Source organism: Molossus molossus, unplaced genomic scaffold (assembly GCF_014108415.1).
Source record: "Molossus molossus isolate mMolMol1 unplaced genomic scaffold, mMolMol1.p scaffold_m16_p_20, whole genome shotgun sequence".
NCBI lineage: Eukaryota > Metazoa > Chordata > Mammalia > Chiroptera > Molossidae > Molossus > Molossus molossus.
In genome coordinates, this window is record NW_023425356.1 from 33,366,066 (window position 1) to 33,381,005 (window position 14,940).

Below are 14,940 nucleotides of genomic sequence, written 5' to 3' on the forward strand. Positions count from 1 at the left end.
GTAATATAAGTATGAAATTTAAAAAATGATCTTAAACTGTTATTTTGGTTAAAACTGAATGAAAAAAAAGAAATTTCTCCACCCTATTTGGTGGAGGGGGGGTAAACATTTATGCTCTGTTCATCTTTTCTACACTTTAAAACTAAAGCCTAATATAACAATGTGAATATTTTTACTAGATAAAAACAATTGATTATGCTCATTAAAGACTACACTTAGGTGCATTGATACAAGATCAATACATGAAATACTTTGTTAAAGTTTTGTGCAGTCATCCAGCAACACAGAAACCTCATGAGCACTCTACTAGGAGGCAGCCCAGTGGTGCATTAGGGTGTTCTCCACGGGGAACAGAACTGATTCACTTCCCTACTTCATGTTATAAAACCCAGGAAAGTGAATCATATAAAAATAAATTTAGTTCTTAAGAATAACAACTTTCTTCGAGTATATTATTTATATTAGTCATCAATAACATCTTCCAAAAGCTGCTAAAATGAAATTACTTCAGAACTTATATGCATGTATGCATGAACAATGGACATGGACAACAAAGCTGGGGACAGGGCGGGAGGGAGGGGGAGGGGATCAGTTGGGGGAAAAGGAGAAACATGTGTAACAAAAATTAATTAATTAATTTTAAAAATAAAATAAAAGTATATTATGAAGTTTGGGTGTAAGTTAAATAAGGAGTTAAATAGTTAGGCCTAGAGCAAAAAATAAACAATTGATATTATCCCTTTTCAAGGGAGTGATGAGGAAGTAAATTAATGGAATCAGTCAAGGCTGAAATGGTATGATTATCTTCATGCCATCAATACTATTCCCATACTCCGCCTCTGAAAATTCTTGTTGATAGTGAACTAGTTACAGATACCATTCACAGATACTTAGCCTAACACTAGTCCTTAAAAAGTAGGAAAACTGTTCTTTCACTAAATAATTAGATTTCATTTTGCCCTTTCAATTTTGAAATTCTTAGTAACCAAGTATACAAGATGAAAAACTAAATCTCTATGTCCCAACCAGTTGTTCTTGTTCATTAGAGAGACAGTATAGGTGTGTGTGTGTGTGCGTGTATATGTTATCTTCCTTTATATTCATGTGCTCCTCTCCAGGAGAGTTTTAGCTCTGGTTTGCCATTCTATTTCTGGTAGATTGGTGAAGATTCCATGTGTGGCAGTGATGGATATTGGAATATGGTTAACATATCCATTAGCAAAGAAGTTAAACCTCTTTAAGCACAAAGCAATGGAGGAAAAACTCAGAGAGAAAATACAGCTTAAAAGTGAATATTTATATATGTTTTTGAAATATAATTTAATACATTTCAAAAATAAATTCTGAAAAACTAATTGAACTTCTAGTGTTTCTGAAAGTCATTATTTGGTTAAGCTTAAATATGGTTTATAAACCTAGAAAAGACTTTTATCAATAGAAATTCATCTTGAAAGTAAGATTATCTAAGAATATTATAAAGTTTCCAGGGCAACAAACAACTGGGTAGAATCCAGTGATATATCCGATGAGCCCTATTTTCTCTTAATCTTGCCCTAATAGCACCATTCTCAAACTGTTGAAATCTATGCCATCATTATCGATTTAATATTTCTGTACAACCTCAATATGTTTGTCCAACCAGAGACATACTTTCAAGTTAACTGTTAAAAATTCAATCTGGACAAGATGGTCATAAATTCACTTAGAGAAAAGAAACGAAGTAAAATATTTGTTTATATTCTGGCTTTTATTACTCAAAAATCTATGAACTTGCTTGTAAGTGTTCTAATGTTAACTGGTACTCAGTAGTAGGACATCTTTTTTAACTACATTACCAATAAGGTGAAAAAACGTCAACTTATTCATTATAGTATAGATTTTTCCATAGGAATTTATTCCTGTAATCTCCAGATTATACTGTAAAACTACTGCTTTCACTATAGGGTATTTATAAATTCAGCTCTGAAACATCATTGTAGAAAACATTTCCTTTTTTGAATGTCTAACACTGCTTCGAAGCGTGTTTCTTTTCCTTCAGAGGATGGATGTGTTTATGTTCATGATCTTATACAAATTTCTTAATTTCAAATGGACTTGCAACTCAATATTCCTCATGAAGGAAAAAAAAATGTTGGTACAATTAGCAGAATGGAAGAAACATGAAATACAGATATAGCAGAGGGAAATGAGATTCAGAAAGATCTAATTAATTTGTTTCTGCTCATATTTTTAAAGAGAATCATGTTTAAATATTCAAAAGGTGGTTTAAATATGAGAAATAAGACTCTACCACTAAAAAGCCATAAAATTTTTAATTAAGCTATAGCTTACAAAGTAATGAGTAGGTCTTTTAAACAATTAAACCAAAATTTACTATCTCATGCATTTTGATGGCTTCAGTTAGGTTCATGATTCCCAAATCTATTAACTTCTAGTTCAATTTTCTCTCCAGATCTAAAAATCCAAGAGCCTATGAGTATTTCAATTACATGTCCCAAAGACATGTCGATGATCTTTCTCTCTGAGACTGTTCTGTTTCCCGTGTTCCCTGCTTCATGTATAGTAACTATTCACGAGGTTCCTCAGTCAGAAAGTACATCTTGTCCATCGTACTTCCTTAACACTTCCTTAATAGACCTGCTTCTCTTATGGATACGGCCACTATCCTAACACAGTTCTTACCATTTTCCTCCTAACTAGTGTCCTTGACACTATTCTCATTTCCCTACAATCCATCTTTTTTTTTTTTTTTTTTTTTTGATACGTGCCCCCTAGCGGGAGCCGAACCGGAGACTCTCTGGTCCAACGCTCCAACTGCTGAGCCAAACCGGCCAGGGCATCCCTACAATCCATCTTTTACATGAATCAACAAATGCCAGAATATTTCTTTTAAAATAAAGCTCTAATTGCAATATTTCATTTACATTATTTCATTGATTTACTATATCGGTGATGCGAGTCTAAATTCAACATTACATATAGTTTTATGATTGGTTGCCCATCTCACCTTTTGCCCCCATCCCCACTCCATACTTGACTCTTTGCAATCTATTCTCGACATACTAAGCTATCAATAAATCTGTGAAATTCTCCTATGAAGTGGCTTTCATATAAGTTGCTCTAACAGTCTGGATTCCCCGTTCTATGAAAGGTATTCTGTCTGTCTTAATCACCCTTTCTCTCACTGTACCCTTTCTCTAAATCTTTTCCTGCTAATTCTAGTCAATTTTCAGAACAGTACAGGAACTATCACCTCCTAAAAGGCTTTCCAGATCTTCCTCCTCACCTAGTCTAACCCCCATGTTAAATCAAGTGGTTTCTGCCAAACTTCCTCCTCACCTAATCTAACCCCCATGTTAAATCAAGTGTGTTTCTGCCAAACACCAACTGTACACTGTGCACACATCATTATGGCACTTAGCAAATAATAGCATCTTTATTTATCTTTATTCCAATTATACTATAAGCTTTGGAAGGTATGCCCACTCCTCCTCACTTTCTAACATAATACCTGGTATATGTCAATAGATGTTTCTCGAATGAGTGGGTGGACAAATGAATGGATTAGTTCCCTTAGGGAGGGGAAAGGCCTTATTCCAATGATGCTGCCTTTGCTTAAGACATTTGCAGAAAACAGTGTTGGAATTGCCTTCAGAATCAGTTTATGAGCTAGAAAAGAGTATCAGTCTTTCCCTGACTTTTTGGCAATACATTTTGTGTTACCTGAACAACAAAAACTGAGGGATAAAGGGAAGAACATCTTTAATACTTTCAACAATAAAGGTACTTTTTTTTTTTTCTTTTAATGAGGGGTGGAGATTATCATCCAGCTTGATTTACCAGCTCCATGTGATCTAGTTTCAATGGCTAAGGATGATGTAAAAACATGCATCTAATTCCGAATACAATTACAAAGGCAGTTTTAATGGAAAAAACATTGTCTCCCAAGGTGGCTACCTGAAAATATAAGTTCTGATGTGCTTTTAAAAAGAAATCAATCTCACTGCCTTCATTATCATGCTTCACATTTTGATATCTGAATTAGTTATTGTCAGTGAATGGTAATCACAAATTGATAAAAGAACACATATTTCTTAAGACTATTCTGAAGTATTTCAAAATCAACTTTTAAAGTTTCAGCTCTCTAGAAAAAAAATGTGAGAGAATCCTATTATTCTATTAAGATTCTAGTGCAAACATTTTTTTAAACCACAGTTCTCAAAACATACTTTCATTGCCAAACTCTCTCCAAGGGATGCAATATTCTCAGAATTTTTATCCAAGCATGCTTGCAGGCAATTCTTTTCTTTAGCCAGATCACTGAGGGTTGCACCGAGAATGCTGATTTCTTCTCGCTGGGCAATACTTTGCCTTGTAAAATTATCTAAATATGTTATCATAAAGGCATTTTTAAATGAAAATCATTTCTTTCCAGTTCAAATAGATTGAAATACTTTTCAAAGTAAGTTCTCCTATATTATATTCAATGACTAAAAATAAGTACTGTGTCCCAAATAGAAACATGGCTTTTGTTGTTAGTGATTAAAAACTCAGTTGAATCATGAAATTCTAAATGACTCATAAATGTAAACAATTAACACATTTGAATAAGAATAGCAAAGGATAGCTCTATATTTCAAGTTCTCAAAGTAGATTTATGTGTGTGGTGGGGAGGAGAGTATAGGTGAATGAACTTGGGTAGAATACTAAAACAACCACTACCTTCCTAATTTCCCCTCCCTCTAGACTAGAATCACTGCTATATATAAGCTGGTAACTAATCGATCTTAATAAAATATTCAATTAAGTTATCTTCAGAGTCAAACATCCGGATTTTCCCAGGATGTCTGATTTGGCAATGTCAATGCTGAAGGCCTAAATGATAGGTATATCATTTAGTGGTTTTCAAACTATGGTTTGTCAACTAGCACCATCAGCATCATCTAGGAACTCCAACCCTACTGAATCAGAAATTCTGAATGGGCAGAGCAATTATGTTTTAATGAGCACCCCTCCCACATGATTCTAATGCACAACAAGCTTGAGAACCCCTTGAGCACACTGGTAAAGATACAAAAGTCTTGGCCATACTCTCTTCCAAGGAGCCTGGCTCCAGTGGTCTTTATTAGCTCTCCAGGTGATTCTGAAGCACACCGAAGTTTAAGAACTACTGGTCTGAGCTCTTCTAGGGAAGCTCTGCTAGACTAAACGTCTAGGTTAATCCCTGCCTGCGGTCATCCAGGGCAGCACTAAGAGAAGCGATATTGAATGCCAAGAGGATGATCTACATAGTACCTGAGAATACATCTAGTCCCTCTCCAGGCAGTACTACCTTTAAGACAAACCACATCTTTTGGGTATTCAGAGATCTGAGTTCATTCCCACTGGCATAAAATAAATACATAAATGAAAGCCCTGAAATAGCTCTAGTAGCTCCTAGCTTTAAAAAATATCCTCAACCTCACATACCACTCAAGCTACATCCCATTTTTCTGCTACTCTTAGTAGCCAAATTTTTTACGACTCTATCCTCTCGTGTCTGTACCTCCACACTTCCCAGTCATTCCTCAACCTATTCCATCTTCCACACCAACACTCTCTCTAAACTTTGTCAGTGTTACCAAAACCTCCAATGTGCCAAATCCAACATTTTTTTTATCCTCGTCTTATGTTGCTTCTCGAAAGTATCACAATTGATGCTACCTTTTTTAAAAAAAAACATTTTGCTCTCTTGCCTCCCAAAATAACACTCACTTATGGGTTTCTTCCTACTTCTTTGGCTTCTTCTTACTCAATCTTGGAGTCTCTTAAATATTCCCTCTGTTTTAAAATGGGCTCTTCTACAGTCCTAATCAAAAATTTACTTTACAGGTATAAAAAGATTAAATTATGACCGTATTTTCATAGAGATCACTGGTAAGAAATATGAATAGAAGACTTTATAAAAAATAAGTTTCTCTATAAATCCAAGTAATGTCATAGATATAGGCAAATACATGTATACTTTCCACCAAAAGTAATATATTTGTGTACTATGTTTCATTACAACTATAAACAAGCCACAATATCATACAAAAACTTATAAATTTAAAAGTGATCATCAAAAATTATAAAGTGTTGCTGTTTTGTTTAGTTTTTATTTTTTGTTTTTCATTGAAAAATATGCAGCCATGACTCAGTACTTATGGCCCTAAATCTAAGTAAAAAATTTACTACCAATGAAAACCATATTTTTGCATGACTGACTCATAAACGTTTAATTTAAGGATCTATCTGCAAGTTTATCTATTTTATAACTGAAGAGAATAAAACATTTTTCTACCAGGCTTAAAGAAAAAGTAATATCAGGAAAGAAATAACTCACCAGTTTTTTCATCCAAGCACATAATTTTCTCCCGAGGATGCTGTAGCTCATATTTATTCTTAGCAAGGTGTTGCTGAGTATCAGAAAGATCTTTTTCTGTATTTTCATATAAAAGTCTGTAAACATTTTAATAATAAAACTAGTTGTGAAATTTTATGTTTTTTTAATATGTTTTTAATGATTTCTTTTTTTAGAGAGAGAAAGGGGAAGAGAGATACATTGTGAGAAACATCAATCAGCTGCCTCCTGCATGCCCCCTACTGGGGATCAAACCTGCAACCAGGGCATGTGCCCTGATCGGGAATCAAACTAGGACCTCTCAGTCCATGCTACCATATCAGTATATAGGAATGGTGAGGCACAGTACTTGACATCCAACTAATATGTTCCACTACATGTTTCTATTTTTCTGCTGTGACTTTTTATTACACTCTAAACCATCCTTTTTCTAAGCTACTGTAAAACCTGTGTTTTATGTGTTGTTATAATGTTCGGACCCCGGAACATAATTTAAGTTATAAATGTAAATTAACAATCAAATCCCAAAGTCAAAAATGCTCTGTACCCAGAATGGCTTTGTAAAGGCTATTTTTGTTAAACATTGAGGCTTTCTCCCACTGTAAGATTGAGATTACTAAAAGTGTGAGTCCTGGTTATGTGAGGCATTACCAATCTGAGATTGATCTTGAGGAAATAATTTAATGTGTGTTGAGGTTTCTACAACTGCTTCATAATAATCCTTCCCAAAATTAAAGTAATTATTATTATAAAATACACTACAGAGAGCAGGGTTATTTATAATAAACTATTAGTTGTTCAAAGGCAATTTGGTTTACCTCAAAGAATTATTCTCTGCTTTTTGTCTGCCAAGTTCACTTTTGGTATCCATTGCCTTTCTTACTAGTGATTTCATTTCTTTTTCCATAGTACTTACGGTTTTCTTCATCAAAGTCATATTTGACATTTGTTTCATACGTTCATCATCAAGCTATACAAGTAGAATGACAAGGTTACTGCCATCACTAAAAAAAGTCTTAATTACCTTCCTGAAGAGACATCAACTGATATATGACAAGATTTATATGATGAGATGATTAGATTAGACTTGAACATTGTGGGAGGATATACAGACAAAGTACTGTGGAGTAGGAACAAGAATGGTATATCTACCTACATTTTCAATCTGGTTCAATTTGACTTGAGCATACATATCCAATTTGCAAAAACAATCCAATTTGTTGCTCAACATTAACAAATTATAGATATAAAGTGGAATTATGGGGGAAAATTTCCCCTATCTATTGCATTTTTGTTTTTTTACTCATTATGTTACTATAGAGTTTCCCCCATTGGCCAAGATGGCAGCAGGGGTAAGTTCTTACACTTAGTACTACAAAAGCTAGAAATATGAATAGATAGGATCCGAACCACCAAAAGCTAGAAATATGAATGAACAGAACCCTAGTGCACCAAAAACTAGAAAGATGAATGGATGGGGCCCCAAGCACTCCAAAAGCTAGCAAAATAATTGTATAGAAAAAAAAAACCCTCCCCTCACTATCCCTATAAGAACACCAGGCTTGAACAGAAACAAAGATTGGTCTTTGAAAGGGGAGTCCACTATTCTCCCAGGTCCTGTGGCTCCTGAATAAAACCTCTTTCCTTTTGCACCAGCACCTGCCTCACAAGTTTGGCTTTTGATGCACCAGACAGCCAAATCTCCATTTTGTTGTTGTTGTTCAGTTACAATTATAATAACAGGTGAACTTATAAATATATTCAATTAAATTTGGTTACAGAAAGTCAAATTCCCTTAATTCTGTTTATATAATCATAACATCTCAAATCCTTGATTAGTAAAAAAGGTGATGCCTCACATTTAAACTCATTTACATATATTTTCCTCATTAATTTTCATTTCATCAAAACTTCTTCTACCCTAGCTACTCTTTAGGTAGAATAATTCAGTTTATCTGTATCTGGCAATGTCATCTTTAATGAAATAAGGAGGTTAAAAATTTGCTAAAATCCCTGAGAATGCATCGCTAATGGATTTTCAAAAAGAATGCACTTCGCAACCTAACATAAAAATTTTACTCACATATTTAGAAGTAAATAAACAATGAAGAGTTGACAATTTATACCATATATACCACCTTACATAATTTAGGATTACAGACCTCATGTTAGAAAAATAAAAGAACTTCCCTGAACATAGAAAAAAAGGAAAAGGGGAAAGCCACGGACAATTCATAGCCAAAAGTGCAAAAGTGATTTTCCTTTACATTAGGAACTGTACACTCCAGCTCCTCTATCCTTTGTTCCAAGTGAACCTGCTCATTAAATGCTGTCTCTTGGGCAGTCTGGTTAAAAAACAAAACAAAGTGCTTTCAATGTCACTTCATTGTGTTTCACAAATGTTCATATAGATAAAGTTGTTTCAAACCTTTAGCCTTTCCCTCAGACTATCTCGGTCTGTAGTTATTCTCTGTAAATCAGTGAAGGCTATGTCTCTTTCAGTCTCAGCCCGCTGGAGGATGGCATGTGCTGCTGTTGACCTAGGAGATTTACAGCTTTTCATCATTTCTCGTCGAAGTCGAGCAATTTCTTCCTGTGCCTATTATTTAAATTGACAGACTATTGTTTAACAAGCTTTAGAACAGACATAACTATAGCTATTTTATATCCAGCCAGTTAAAATCCAAACCTATTATCAGTATGCATGAAGTAGGATAATGGTATATTTTTTTACTTTATGCAAATACATGCAAATGATGCACCCAAAATGCAAATGAATGTATACAAAGAGAAGTTTCATTTACAACATCTTTGCAAAAAAAAAAAAACTTTTTAATTAATTTTGAGGCAGTCAATGCAAGGGAAAATTATTTACTAAGAAATATATATATAGTATACTACATTCATTTTGTGAATAAACATGAGTTCAGCACAATTCAAGTAGCATACTGGTTTAATAAATATTATCATAGTGTTCTAGTCTTTCTCTACAGAAATATATATGCCATAGTCATGTTCTGGCTAACCTTGACCCTGACAGAAAGGCCCACCAATTCCTACTAACAACCCAACATACTCTCTACATACTGTTTCAACCATCCTTAGTTTCAAATCTGTTCTATATCTGCACATGATTTCATATCCTACTCTGTGGCTTAAGTCTCGTATCTTCCTTCCTCTCAACTGTAAGCACTCTGTATTCAGCTAGTCTCCAAGTCTCAGAGGAAGATGTGTTATATCCCAATTTCCATAGCTAAGCCTTCACCAGAATCTGGGATATTATTTCCTGAAGTATCTTCTAAGATATCCCAACTCAATTATAATTATTTCCCCACTTTTAACAGCAGTCTCTCCACTGGCTCTTTCTCCCCTGCCCTTCAAGCATACACAGGGCTCCCATATCTTGAAAAACAGTCACTTAAGCCTGTTGTGTCCATTTACCATCCTATCTTTTTCTCTCTTTTAAGTGCCTGTACCATGGCCTTTTCTCACCCCACTGTAACCTGGCTCCCACACCCAACCACTTCACAGAATTACAACTAGTGACCTCCCCAAATCTAACGGCCTTTTCTCAATTCCAGTTCTTGATATTTTGGCCACATTTGACATTGTTTTCAGCACCTTCCTTGAAATTTCTTCCTCCCTTGATATTATATTGTTCTGCCTTAGTTTCCGGTCTTTCTCTCTTTCAAAGGTTCCTCTACCAATGGAATAAAACATCCCAACATCCTCTATTTATAGCTTTCTCATTCAGAGACCTCATCCCCTCTAAAGGCTCACAATTGACCTCTAAGTAGATGAATTCTAAATCTATGTATCAGCTTTTCTCCCCGCTCCAGTCCCACATTTCTTACTGTCTAATGGCAATTACTACCTGAATGTACTCCGTCTTTCTGAAACCACACGCATCTTTTCCATCAAATAGACAATGCCTTTAATATTTCTTTTTCTATTACCACAATTCTTCAGTCATTCAAAACAGAACTTCAAACATTTCCATTCATCCCTCCTTTTGCTTAAGCCCAATCTTGAGAAGTCTTCCTTGATAGCATCCTAGCTTAGTCCCTCTGTGCCTCACGCATGGACTACTGTAACAGCCTTCTGGAGAGTTCGTGTTTCCTCCCTCCCTAGTTCTCTTGAAGGAGAAATTTTTATATAAGAAGATAACATATAAAGACGTATGATATAATATAAAATTGTTACCAGGTTGAAATTGTAAAAGTGTGACTTTGGTCATATTTCTTCTGCTTTAAAAATAAATAAACAAACTGCTCATTACTTATAAAGCAAAGTATAAGCCCCTTATAAGGCCCAGTGAACCTTACAGGCCAGAAGCTGGTAAACTACACTGGCTCACGGGCCAAATCCAGCCTGCCTCCTGTGTTTTGTAGATCTATGTTTTTTACATTATTAAGTGGTTGAAAAAAAGAAAAATATTTCATAACAGCTAAAATAATATGACATTCAAAATTCAGTGTCCATAAATAAAGTTATATAGTAACACAGCAAACTTGTTCATTTGTATATTGTCTATGGATACTTTCTTCACCAAAAACAAAAACAGAGCTGAATAGCTGTGACAGAGGTCGTATGGCCTGCAGAGCACAAAATATCTATTATTGGGTCTGCACAGAAAAAGTCTGCAGACTCCTGCTCTAGCCCAATCCACCTCTCAAGCCTTTGCTCCCCCTTCTTCCACTGACACGTACCTTTGATTCTAGTCTTTAACTGATTCACCTATCTGCTGGTTTTCCTGCCTTTATCATTTGCCTCACATCATTCCTTTAGTCTGGAATGTTCCTTCTTATCCCTTTCAAGGTACTTAGAAACCCCATTCATGTGTCTCCCTCAGGACTCAAACTCTACATCATCTAGCAAATGTTTCCCTGATCACCATAAATAAAAATACCCAGTTATTTTATTTTTATAATGTACTGTAGACTACTTGTGCTAAAGTAACAAAAAATAAATATAAGACAATATGCTTCAACGCCCTAACTAGATCGCAAACACAGAAAACAGTGTCTGTTTGTAAACTGTGCTCCATGGCACTCCACGGCAAAGTTTTTCTGTGAAGTCCCAGATAATTAATATCTTGGGCTCCAGTGGGGTGGATCACAGCAGCTTCTCATTAACTATTCTATACTTCAAATTTCAATATAAAGTGTCTCACAAAAAGGAATATGGCAAAAATTTGAAAATCACTTATAACATACTATATGCAAGTACAAGATTTACAAGGCAGAGGTTTCAGTACAATGATCTCATACCTTGCACTAACACACACAGGCCCCTCATTAAAGGGCTTTCCTGCCCCTAGTCAGTAGTGGTCTTATAATCCTGCATACATACACAGACTCGGGTTTCATGCCACAGACACAGACTCCAGGGAATTCTAATCAAAGCAAAGTAATCACTCCACACACTTAGAAGTGGTAATTGCTTTTTAAACTGCTCAAACTAAAAATAAGAAAGCCAATTATAGAGAAGAATATCATGTATCATTCATTAAATAGCTAATATAAAGTTTAAAATTCTAAGTATAATAAAGTCTCATTAAAACACTTCTGAAAGGGAGAAGAAATTAACAAGACTGAGATTCACGTGTGAAAGGAAACAGTACTGTGATTTAACCAAAAGGATTCCATGCTATGATATAGTACACAATGGGCATTTGTTTTATATACTAAGATATATGCCCAGACTGATCCATTTCTAAATGGGCCAATTCACCTTCAATAAGCTTAATTAAATGGCAAAGAGTAGACCCAAATAGGAGTCAGAAAATCTGGACTCTGAATCCTGCTGTTATTGGGCAAATCAGTTAACCTTATTTTTTTTTTAATCCTCACTCAAGGACATTTTTTCATTTATCTTCAGACAGAGCAGGAGGGAGAGAGGGACAAAGAGAGAGAGAGAAACATCGATGTGAGAAAGACACATTGAATGGTTGCCACCCACACAACCCCAACAGGGGCCAGGGACAAACTGCAACCAAGGTACATGCCCTTAGTGGGACCCGAACCCGGGACTCTCTGGTGTGCAGGCCAACGCTCTAACTGCCGAGCCAAACCAGCCAGGGCTCAGTTAACCTTATTAAACTTGCCTTCTCATACATAAAATGAAGCAAATAGGCCATATAATCATGGTATCCAAAGTCACTTTAGTTATTTAAAAACAGATGATTAATCTTGACTTGAAACTAAAATAAAATCTACTAAGGTGAACTTTAAAACTTAAAAAATAGTAATAATATCTGCATCTTATCATTTTTTTCTCTTAAAGTAGCAAGCCCATAATCCTGCACAATGATGCTGTAATTCTTAATAAAATTTGATATTTTTAATGAAATTATATTGGTAATGTATGGGTTTTAATATTTGTTGAGTAAAGAAACTATTTGGTCAATAAGAGCTATGAATTTTAGGCTAAAAATAGAGGTAAACTACAAACGTATTTTACTCTCTGAAATTAAACAAGTTATATGGCAGTTTCTAAAGTGATTGACAGTACATCAAAATGCTATGTTAGTATTTTTTAATCCTCAAACTCAAATCTTTTTACCTTGAACTCACCATACCCTTCCATTTAACATTTTCCCCATTTCTAATTCCAAAACCCAGACTATCTCTATGCATGTATATTACCTTTAATGGGTATAGGGATAACGTGTGTGTGTGTGTGTGTGTGTGTGTGTGTGTACATACATACACTATATTGGAAACATATTACATTTCATTAAAAAATATTTAAGAACAAAGCTAATCCCCAAATGGCAATTAAATTAATTTGATTGGCAGATTTAAGCATACCTAAAGAATTATATATCTCTAGAATTAACTGTTATTACTTACATATTTTGTTTCCTTATAACTTTACCTGTTCATAAAGAAAAAAGGTCTTGTCTCTCTCCGATGTAAGAACCTTGACGTTACCCTGAATTTCTGACAAATGACGTTCATATTTTTCCAGCATGCATTTAAGTTCTTCACGGTCTCTCGTTGTTTTCAAAAGCTCTATATCACAGTTTGTACCCTGCAATTATTATGTAATAAATTTGAAACTCTTCTTTGACAGGTAGTACAAACAGAAAAGTACTACTGAACACAGTACACAGTCTCTACTCAAGCAAGCATGACTATATAATGAAAGACAATGATGAAAAAAAGTTTAAAAATCGTCTCTCTTTTAAATTTTTATTGATTGTAGAAAGAGAGAGGAAAGGAGAGAGAGAGAGACGGAAACATCAATCTGTTGTTCCATTTATTTATGCATTCATTGGTTGATTCTTGTATGTGCCCAGATAGAATATCTAACTCACGACCTTGGCATATCGGAAGGACGCTCTAATCAACTGAGCTACCCGGCCCAGGCCACAGCCACCTCTTTTTTAAACACCTTCATCCCAAATCGCTCCACATTTGTCTGATTACCTCCCAACCATGACTACTGCTGGGGATAAAGAAGCAATTTCGATGATCCACTGACAATCAGAGAGACCTCTGTCTTCCAGTTTCATTGATACACCAATTCATGCCAATCAACCTGAATTATTTCCAGGTAAACCAGAGAATAAAAGTCAGTGTTTGAGCAACAAACTCCAAAATACTTATAACTTTCCAAAACCTACCCAGGAAGATGGAAACGGGTGTCTTGGACTTTTAGATCTACTTCGGATCATCTTTCTCAAATTTTGAGCTTCACTTTTGTAGTGATCTCTGTCTGCTTCTAAAGTATTTTGTGCTTTTTCAGTCTCTAAAATTATCTTGCCAGGGAGGAAAAAATTAGGCCATTATTTCAAGCTAAACTACAGCATCATTTTTACTACATGAAATTGAACATGAAAAGAATCCTTAAAAATCATAAATGTGGTGTTTTGAAAATAACTTTTAAAAATCATACTTTTAAGAAAGCAGTTAGATATCTTTCTTTTCCAGCATTGCTGACTGTTTTATACTTGTATTTAACTAGAAGTACCCCTAAATTTACTCAATAATTTTGAAGAAAAGATGGTAAAGAAATTTCAGAGAGGCCAGAAATGTCCACAGATCTAGTTATAAATCCTAGAAATAAAATCAATTTACTTAGAATAACTTGAATAGCATCTATGTTTTGTTCAATAATTGTTCAGGGGATGAATAAATTAAAGGAATGCTGGAAGCATTTATTTTACCAGTGCTATACTTGAAGGAAAAGACATATACTTACAGAGAAGGCGTTTCAGATATTTTAAATAATAACATGAAAACATCTAAACAGAGCAGTTTTCATTTCACATTGTCGGTAGAGAAAACATATTACTTAGAATTAAACAACAAAATTTGACTTACAGATATTTATTACTAAGAAGAATAAAAGTTACTGTGTAGACACATGCATCTTGTATTTTGAGAATTAAGTTACTCACAGATATCATTTTAAATCAATTACCAGCTAAGGGCATCAATAAAAGTAACCAAAGCCCTTTCCACCTCTAGGAGAGAAAGAAGTCGTGAAGGAAAATAGCAAGAACAGCTCTTCCAACTGGGAGTGTCCTTGTGCACTGGGCAGAGAAGACT

The 14,940-nt window shown here is 34.8% G+C and overlaps 1 protein-coding gene across 2 annotated transcripts in view; it reads right to left on the reverse strand.

The window, feature by feature from the left end:
• Positions 1 to 14,078, reverse strand: part of LOC118637285 (testis-specific gene 10 protein-like) — a 34,006-nt gene extending 19,928 nt beyond the window's left edge. The window contains exons 1-7 of one of the 2 annotated variants that reach the window (XM_036272627.1): positions 14,013 to 14,078; positions 13,262 to 13,417; positions 8,811 to 8,981; positions 8,650 to 8,727; positions 7,201 to 7,352; positions 6,365 to 6,480; positions 4,230 to 4,384 (exon numbers count right to left, since the gene is read on the reverse strand). In XM_036272627.1, coding sequence (XP_036128520.1) covers positions 4,230 to 4,384; positions 6,365 to 6,480; positions 7,201 to 7,352; positions 8,650 to 8,727; positions 8,811 to 8,981; positions 13,262 to 13,417; positions 14,013 to 14,063 — 879 coding nt within the window. In that variant the 5' untranslated portion in view covers positions 14,064 to 14,078. The remainder of the gene's footprint in view (positions 1 to 4,229; positions 4,385 to 6,364; positions 6,481 to 7,200; positions 7,353 to 8,649; positions 8,728 to 8,810; positions 8,982 to 13,261; positions 13,418 to 14,012) is intronic. The other variant, XM_036272626.1, reaches the window with a different exon arrangement.
• Between the last annotated feature and the right edge of the window lie 862 nt (positions 14,079 to 14,940).